This window comes from Hylaeus anthracinus, unplaced genomic scaffold, assembly GCF_026225885.1.
Source record: "Hylaeus anthracinus isolate JK02 unplaced genomic scaffold, UHH_iyHylAnth1.0_haploid 5, whole genome shotgun sequence".
In the NCBI taxonomy this organism is placed as follows: domain Eukaryota; kingdom Metazoa; phylum Arthropoda; class Insecta; order Hymenoptera; family Colletidae; genus Hylaeus; species Hylaeus anthracinus.
In genome coordinates, this window is record NW_026535322.1 from 13120939 (window position 1) to 13131085 (window position 10147).

The 10147-nt window shown below is 34.7% G+C and overlaps 1 protein-coding gene across 6 annotated transcripts in view; it reads left to right on the plus strand.

Moving 5' to 3' along the window:
• LOC128895376 (E3 ubiquitin-protein ligase MIB1) overlaps positions 1 to 10147 on the plus strand; it is a 417384-nt gene that overhangs the window by 246263 nt on the left and 160974 nt on the right. The window contains exon 10 of one of the 6 annotated variants that reach the window (XM_054157914.1): positions 5111 to 5131. The exons of the other annotated variants lie outside the window; for them this stretch is intronic. Coding sequence (XP_054013889.1) covers positions 5111 to 5114 — 4 coding nt within the window. The 3' untranslated portion in view covers positions 5115 to 5131. Of the gene's footprint in view, positions 1 to 5110; positions 5132 to 10147 lie in introns of those variants that run through there. 6 annotated transcript variants of the gene reach the window in all.

Below are 10147 nucleotides of genomic sequence, written 5' to 3' on the forward strand. Positions count from 1 at the left end.
GAGAGAGAGAGAGAGAGAGAGAGAGAGAGAGAGAGAGAGAGAGAGAGCCCATCACTGCTCCTCAGAATAGATGTCTTGCTAGGTTCACCTTTCAGTTTCCCTATTTCTCCAGGCTCGCTGAAGCTCTCGCGTGGAAACGCGAGAATTGGTGGGAATATGACGACCGAGTGGAAAGGGGGCGTTGGAAGAGGAACCAATATCGGTTCTCTGACGCTGACGCGTACAGCTGCATTCGGAAAATTTAGGCACCTCGTACGCTTCTCCCTCAATTAGACACTCGAATAGCATTCGCGTATCGCGACTCAATCTCCTCCGTCTGGTCTTGTATGAAACTTTGTTCAAGAAGACTGGGCAGTTAAATTTGTTTCAGAATTAATTTCAAGTGAGTGCAAATTCTCGTTTTTATTTGTCATAATGTTTATGTAGACATACTTTTAAAACTTTGTTAATTGCACAATTTGCATGATGGAAAACAATTATACAAATTCGTAAGGCAGTTTGGCACCAACTTCATAAAGAAATTGATTATTAGGTGGACTGGAAAGTAATGTCGTTTTTGCAATTTTAAATACTTGTCTACCACTCATCAGGTCATTGATTTTCATCCATCTGGCATTGAAAATTTGCACACTAAATGGCAAAAGGCTGTTGATAGCGAGGGCGATTATTTAATACATAATTGATTAAAAAAAAGAATTTATTAAACATTTGTTCGAATTTGCTGTAAAATAAACGACATTACTTTCCAGTCCACCTAATACTTAGTATACAGAGTGTCCCAAAAATGTTGTAACACCTTCAAAGGAGTGGTTCGGGAGGTGATTTGAAACAACTTTTTCCTTTGCGAAAATGTTGTCAGAGACTTCGTTAAGGAGATATAAACCAAAAACCCCGACTAATCAGAGCGCGGCCGCCTACTAGCGCGAGCCTATTCTACTGCGGCTGACTAGCGCGTAGCCTATTCTACTGCGACTGACTAGCGCGTAGGTCTATGCTATTGCGGCTATCTAGCGCGTAGTATACACGCGCTCTGATTTTGATTTCTTTGATCTACGCGCGTAGAGCAAAGAACACAGCGGTCAATTCAAAGTGAACACATATGGATTTTTCCTAATCTACTTTACTATTGAAATAAATGCTCAAAAAACACGAAAAAACAGTGGCCTTCAATGCAACCTCCTAATAAATTGATCGTCTTTATATCTTCAAAAAATTATTTAATTCTTTTTAGTAGTTCTCTTTGAAGCCGTTTAAATTCTTTGTTACACACACTTTCTTCGAAGCTGACTGTATGAGATCACGTGTATTAAATTTAATTTTAACTATTTTCATTAAAAGTAACTTATTTATATTTCTAAAGTATGAATAAATATGTGTGCATCATATCAAGAAAAGGAAATTCTAGAATGATTCCTGTGATGAAAAAGATACGAAGAATCTTCAGTTCACAGCGATTTGATTAACACCATAAGGTCGTTGGTTCACATATCATAGCGAAAATAATCCTTACTTGTGAGGCGCACAAGATTAAGTCAGCGTGTAACGTTTAAGTTATTAGTCTACGCAACATCTGTATCGCAACCGTCGACCATTGTAGCACGTGTAGCCTACAGGTGTGTTATGCGGAAACGTTGGAGGAAACTTGGACCTATGGTTTGCAATTGAATTAGGGCCACTGGCTGTGCGTGCCATATCATGGGTTTATGATACATCAGCCCCTGTTGTGGAGGGAGAGCAAGAGGATGAGATTGCGTATGTTTCACACGCAATTGCGGTCAAATTTTGTTAATAAATCAACTTTTAATCAATCGACTGTTGACTACACCTTTATTCCAAATGCGTTTAAGTAAAAGCAGTCAGCCGATATAAATATTTTTGTTAATAAATTAACATTTGGGGATTTGCTGTTTATTTAAAATTGAAGACGACTGGTCACTGCACTTTTATTTTAAATATTTTTATACAAGAGTAATAAAGTAGAAAAGATACGACGTTGATGTATTGGATTAAATGAGTTTGTAATGATATATTTTAGTAATATAACTTAGTAAGTTATAAAACTTGTAGTAATACAGTTCTGATTTGTAAAACTATGGTCTTATGCGAAATCAATCTGTTCTGGATGAGATATTACAACCTTTTTAACTATGTATTTTCTTTTATCATTTCAATTGATGAATTTTTATTTAAACTTAGTGTAAATCTTTGTTTACTATAAGTCATTAGCTGCAGTATTGCATACGATAGTGTTATTATTGTACTTAGTACTATTGGACGTACTTTATCCTTGTATAAATTGTGTATTATTCATATAAGTTTATTTTTGATCATTATTCATCAATGTTTATACAGAGTGAGCCGCGTAAAGCGTTACAACCTATTTTCTCAGAAACTATTAGTGATATCGACAAGTCTTTTTTAGTATTATAAGGTACAATGAGATTGGATAGGACGTAGACCAGTTTCTTCGACTCCTAGATCACCAGATCTAACATCATTGTATTTTTTTTTAATGGGGAGTGAAGAATCAAGTAATGGCCACTGCTCCTACACCGAAAGAAGATATGAAATCCAGAAGTCGTGTCGCTTGTGCGTCAATTAGTGAAACAAAAACAACAACAAAAATTAATATGACATTCCGTTAAATAAAATAAAAAAATAAAAAAAAACTGTATATTCATAAATTTAAGTTTGATCGCTCTATCTAAAAATTACATAATTTTTATACCAAAAATTTTCTAAAATATGCGCTTGATTTTGTAGATTTAGAATAATTTCAGACAATAAAGGTTAAAATATAAATGTACGAAATATTATGGAACAGTGCTCGATCCTTTATAAAGAGATTCTTTAAAGAGAAATATTAATTGTAAGGAAGGATGAGAGTCGGTTGAAGGAAGATGAGTAATGGAAAAGAGTTCAGCTGATTGAAGAAAGGAACCCGCGAAGCGCAGAAACTCAGAGAAAACCACTTTGAAAGTCGCGTAGTCACCTGTTGGTGACACGATGAGAAAGTTCACGGAGGGACTTGCGTTAGACGTGCGTGTTAATTAAATTTCCCAGAATGGCGAAGATCCCGCTTTCTTCTCTTTTCTTTTACGTTCCCGAAGAAACAGGCGGACGAATGAAAAGGTGGTTGATATCTTCACGGCTACTTTGTTGAACGTCGTACACATACATATTTCATAACGCAGTATACCGAAAATTATTTGGTAACACATGGACCCTAAATAATGCATTCGCCATAACGCTATGTTTAATCCTCCATTGCATGAATTTTACTTTATTTTTCAAAAAAGAAGTTATTTCTTGGTTATCAATAAATTAATTATCTTAAGAATATTAATTATACACTAATTTTGTGAAAATACTTCGATGAACTTTTTACGAATTCTTTTTAAAGTAAAAATCTGAGCCATACATTGCAATGAAATTATTTTCTTTCACTTTGTAGGTACGATTAATAATATTATTTGAAAGAAAGTGTATGTTTTAGAATTTTTGACTTGTTGAATTAATGATTTGTATTATTATTAAATATATTAAATGAAACGAAATGAAGAAACGATTCAAGCAATTGTATTTGAATTTATTTAGGAATTGTTTCCTATTCATTTGATTTGAATGTGATGTATTTTTAAGAAGTACTAATCTGACTATTCCATCTGTTATTAAAGCATTTGTTTTGAAATAAAAAAAAAGTTCAAAGGAAGTCTCCATATGGAATATGAACGTAAACTGTTAAAAGATTGAAAATAAAGTTCATTTCTCATCATTTACTCATCTTGAAATTTAATTTTTGCAGTCAATTTTGATTTGCTTGAATTTTTATCTGCTTAAATATTCAATGTAGTTGTTTGCAAATTGAGGTTCGCGAATGCATTTCAAAGCTTGCATCCTTGACCACTCTTGCAATATGTCCTTTGAAAGAGATACTTGGTAGAAATAAAGAACGTTTCCAATCAAATATGAACGAAATTATTAACTAAATGTAAACATTTCCATCAAATACCAACAAAATTATGAAAGGTAATTAATTAATTTTATAATTAATTGTACAAATTACATTTCTCGTTGAATAATTAAAAACTTATTTGAATACTTATTTTGATCGAATCGTACGTATCCCTTTGTTACATACAAGTTCATAAAATTTTGCTTTTTCTGCTTTCAGTTTTCTCCTAAAAATTAGAATATATATATTTTTTTTAATTGAGCACCTTCACTATGAAAACATTTAACCAAAAATACTGAAATATTTATCATATGCTTTATATTATTGCATATTTATTATCATTTAACTATAACCTTCGTAAAGAATATAATTATCGAAGTCTAGTGCCTCTGGTGAAATTCGAGCATATTGACCACAGTCATGACCTATTTCTTTCTTCTATTGTTTTCTGTCTCTCTTTATTTCTTTCTCCGTTTCTCGTAACCTTCCACGCACTCCGCCTCGCTGCATTTCTAAAAGTTTGTAGGGCGGAAAAAAGAGTTAATTATAATTAAAATGTTTAAAGGGAATTTATTATAATTAAAGTGCCACGTCTCCGCTCTATTTCACATTTTTTCCGAGCAGTTTGCTCCGTTCGTTATTAAAAGGAACAGAGCAAAGAGAAAATGCATTTGCAGCCGGTATGTTTGCAATAGTTTTACATTGTTTGATGAAAAAAGTTTTAGAACTCTTAGTTATCCGAGTTGGGCGAACATTCGAGCCTAAAACGTTTATTTTATTGTTCACAACAATGAAGTAAAACGTTACCAACATGTGCATTCAGTTTTGAAGCGTGCAGAAATTTTCATAAATTTCTAAATCCCATAAATGGGAGTTAGCTCGTTACATCTCACTTGATTTATTGCTATTAGCGAAATGATCTCCTAATCATTGAACTATGTGGACCAGCAAATGAGCAATGAATATGAAGAACCGTAATCTCGGTCAAAACATCGTGTTAATCGTGCAATGTCATTCTCAAACATAAATCGTGGTTCTAATTGTTTCACACTTTAACTTCCGAACCTGCGTTTCATAATTCATTGATTCCACAATTTGTACACGTATTTCGTATTTTGTCATTTATTCTAATGATTATCTTTTTGTATGTTGCAGGTAAGAAATTCATAGTTATCACTTTACCTTCCTTGAACATTGTGCGAGAGCCAAATTGAGTAAGTGTGGTCTACGAAAGTATAAGCAGTTTTAAATAACTTTTACATAATAAGAAGTGATAGTTACTTTTTGAAATTTAATGAATGAAATGTGTGCGATTCTATGGATTATAAATTCTTCATACATACTTCTTAGAACAAATTAATAGTGTCAACTTATGTACGTATGAAAGAACTGTGGCATAATTTTCCTTAATATTTTTTAGTTTTATTCAATTGTACTTATATTTACAAATACATTTATTACTAAAGTTTAACACGATGTGATGCTAAATTTAAATTTTGTGCGATAATTTATTTCCAAAATATATGTACTTTGTTAGAAATGATTTATTTTATCATTTAGCACATCAAAACTTTGCCTTAGATGGATTACTGAGTTTTTCAGAAAGGTTTGGGTCCATATAGCGTGTTCTTTTCCCTATGGTCTTGTAGTATATTCTTATTTATATCAATATGAAGCAAAGTCATAACAGACGTTGAAAATAAATAAATTTGTTCAGAATATTTTATTTAAAAGTCACAAAATCATTAGATGTGGTTCGCAAACTTCATTCTTCATAATTTCATAAATTTATGTCTAGTATCTTAATCTTCTAAAATGATATTTCAGAATATTTATATTCTATTATACCTACATGAAATCTGTACGTAAAATATTTAGCTTTTCACCATAGTTTTCAATCCTTTTATTTAAAGACATACTTCTGAATATTTGTCTTGGCACATCCACCATTGGTACATTTAGAAAAATCTTTTGAATTCTATTGTAGAACTTCTTGGATACAAAAGTTGTACAAGAAATAGTTTTAATTTTTTATTTAAGCACACACCAAATTATTTCTATTATTCTCTAATATATCTCTATACAAGCTGTCAGCAGACTCCGTTATTATTTTTCACCTGCTCGGCTGTCGTTTGTTCTACAGACCTGTGTCAAAAAGCTCGCAGGGAGTTTGATCCCTTTTGCACAGATCGCTAATATGCTAGAATGCTCAAACTCGGCTCTTTCCTCACATCTACATATTAAGAAATTGTTTTTATTTTGATAACATATCTTCTACTTAGCTATTTTCCATAATTGTTCCCCCCATTGCATAATTTTCAATCGAGTTCATTGAGACAAAGAAAATGAATCTCCATCACTGTCCGCAAGTGCCAGACAATTCGAAAGCGTGGATCCGTCAAATCGAATGGGCGACGTTCGATATTAAAAGAGGCATCCGCGGCAGCGCTGATCATTATTCTAGAGATAAATACGGGCTCGCAGTGTTGCATTACTTCATCCGCGGACCGCAACAAAAGCAATTACATATTGCTGCGCGTATGAATGGACAATGGCCGCGCATAATGAACATATTGCGCAGGCATCAGCACGACAGAGTTTCGCCGAGCCACATCGATACACGGGATGAGTACATGCCGCATTCATGCGGATTCGTGGACAATTTGACTGGAAACCAATTCCGACCAGCCGGACATACACTTTCATAATTACGCGATCCCAGCGACGAATGTTATATCGCTTGTGTCAAACGAAGCCTATGCTGCCTGCCGGCTTTTAACCGCCGACAGATCGGAGAAATAACGTACGCGAACTCTTCTGGGCCGAAATCATGATTTCATTGATACGGGAAACTGCGGCAATACCCGGTTTCAGAGAGAGTTGTTCTCACATGTGTAGAACATTATACTGCGCAATAAGCGTACGTTGAAAAGCGTTCGTTTGAAAAATAAAACAAAACAAAACCATGTAGACAGTGCCAACTTAAAGGAATATTAAAAGAGATATTGAATTAAAATATAATCATACATTATAAACATCAACATACACAACTTTATGGGTGATAGATACAAAAATAAATGGACTACCTTATTTTTCTATGTACTTTTCTTTAACAGAATACATTTTGATCGGATAGGAAATTTTCTGATCACCTTAGGAAAAAAAAACAGTTGGCTCCAGTAACTAATTGTACAAGTACAGTTGAACCGCTGCAGCGTGCTGTGTCGTTTTTAAATCTTTCTGTAATTAAAGGAGAAGGTTGATCCAGCTAAGATATTTTTATAATGCATATAATTTCAAGATATAATTTAATTTTATTATTGAAACTTTGTTTTAAATATAAAGGGACGTTCGCAAAAGAAAATTTGACATTGTAGATTTGATTTCAATATCAAAACGGCGAGATACTTGGAGTTCTGGGAAATGGTCTGAATCATAAAACGAGAAAACATTTTTCTTTAGTAGTTGCATAAAATGCGTTTGAATAATTTTGTGTAATGAGGTTCTGATGTTTCTATTCTAAGTATCTTTAGTATTATTACGCCGTAACTTTACTCTCAATATTTTTTTTATTCTTGCATACTGTGTGCATTTTGTAGCTTCTTGCATATTCGAATTTTCTATAAATCCATAAAGATCCGCAGTCTAATGATTACAAACAATAGAATAGTATCCAGTGGATATTTTCGCCTTGGATAATCCAGTCACTGAAAAAACGACATTTCACATGCACCAACCTAATATTCTACTTGTTTCTATTGACCCCAGTATACTTTTATCCAACTCTATGTATCGAGCTGCATAGAATGCTCCCTCGCTCCTTGTCCAATCTCTCGCAGTGCGATCAAGGAACCGCATCAGACCTTTTTATCGCAAGAATTTTCAACAAACGAGATCCGCTTGGCTCGCGTCGCTTATCTGAATCAGCCCAGTACGGGGCCTCTAGGCGTTAACGCGTTCTTTCGGTCACGGTTCTCGCGCGATCGCTTCCGTGGCATCTCGTCGATGGATTGTGCGCGCACTGGCTATAAAACTTCCAGATAAATCTCGGCCAAAGACAGAGGGAAAAAGCTCCCCGAGCGGCGAAAATCAGCGCGAGGAAGAAACGGAAGCGCGGTATCTGCGCGACGGTGGGCGGAATCGGAGAAGGAGAATCGGAAGATGAAACATTCGGGCGAACCTAGCCAAGAAAAAAAGAAAGAAGCGACGAGGAAAGGGGTAGGACGCGGAGGACGGGTAAAACGCGAAAAAAGAAACTGGCGGGAGCTGGAGAAGGACGAAACGAGGGATGGAATCCGAGGTTGCCGCGAGTTGTCAATTCCGCAGATCTCTTTGCCGGGACGAAGCTTTCGAAGTTGGTCTGGTTTACTTCGGGGGCAAAGAGGGATGCACCGGCCGCGATAGCGATAGTATCGATGGAGAGACGTATAGAACGGCAGAAAGGAACGTGAGAGAGCGGGACCGGGGGTTGGAGGGCGCGATATAGATTGCAGATAGCCACAGACGAAAGGAAAAGAGGAACTCCCCGGCAAGAAAACCACAATAAATCTATCGACAGGACACTCCTATGGCTCCCAGGAATAGAGAGGATTCTGGCTATCTTACATCTATTGTAAGGATCAGGATGGTGCCGCTGGCCGCGGCCATCGCCATTGTGAACACGATCCTTAATTCCATCGAAAACTTATCACGACTGAAGAGAAAAAGTCGCGAGGCGAGCGTATAGGCTGGACAGGGTGAAGTACGTGACAACCCAAAAGGTTATTTCGGCTTTCAGAAAGGGTCGTTTCGTTTAATCAGATCGCGAAATTGCGGGCCCGGTTTACTAGGAATCTTTCGCTCGGATCTTCTCTTCTTTTGGATATCTTTCAGATGATAATCGGGAAATTTGTTTCCTTGCGGGATGGGAATGGAATTGAGAAAATTTTATGGATGATGCGGAGTGGTTTCTTCATAGCGCGTTGAATGATTGAAATGTCTAATTAGATTTCATTTTAGGAGAATTTAGAGATAAGGGCAATTTGTTACATTTTTTAGCTCTTAATTTTTGCAATGTTTGATAGAGTTTAGTAACAAATATGCTGAAATATTAGGTGGACTGGAAAGTAATGTCGTTTCTTTTACATTAAATTTAAACAAAGTTTTTATAAATTTCTATTTTTAATTATTAATTGTATAATCGCTCCCGTTATCACTAGCCTTTTGCCATCTAGTGTGCAAATTGTCAATGCCAGATCGATAAAAATCAATGAGCTGATGAATGATAAACAAGTATTTAAAATTCCAAAAACGACATTATTTTCGGTTCACCTAATATAATTGAATTCCTTTTTTACATACAAGATGGATCATATGAATTGGGTCATTTTAACCTTTCGAAGGATTTTATTTATTTTATAAATTAATTTCATTAATTGCAATTCGATTTTATTTTGCTTTAATCGAATACACACGAACCAAAGCAATCTTTATTTGTAAATTGGTTTTGACATACAAATATCCTGTCTCAGAATAATATTGCATACTTTTTTAAATCTGAAAGGTTCTGTGATCATCAATAACAGTAATTTTATGTAACACTTTCGCTGCGGACGGAAATAAGTAGCCGTTCGCTTGGAGCTGCAATTATGATATTTTTATTTAATGAAAAAAATTTCTTACAAATGTTCTAATATGATTATTTTGAAAAACGTATATTTGTGGTAACTTATTTTATATATAATATGATTGGCTAACAAAAAAAATGAAAACTGAATGTGTTAAAAGCAAACGTACAAAAATGTGTCAATATCCCTCAAAAAGTAAACATCTCTGACATTTATGAGTACATGAACAAATGAATTATAATACCTGACAACTGATAACCTGTCAGAAAAGACAAAGAAAATAACAGGAAGGGAATTCCAGGTCAGATTTTATGAGATTTCAAGATCATCTACTTTTTTCTAATGATATGCTACATTTCGTTAATTCGATATAGCTGATAGACCACGTTCAACTATGTATGATATGTTCACTTTCATGTGATCATAAATAACAAAAATCACGATTGTATGAGTAAAAATAAGCTGTGCATCTCTACAACAGTATATATACTCGTCATCAAAAAAATAGGGACACTTTTTCAAAACGTCATAACTATGGGAGTTTTCAACCGATTGGAATTAAACTCCGTGAGGAGTACTTTTGAAG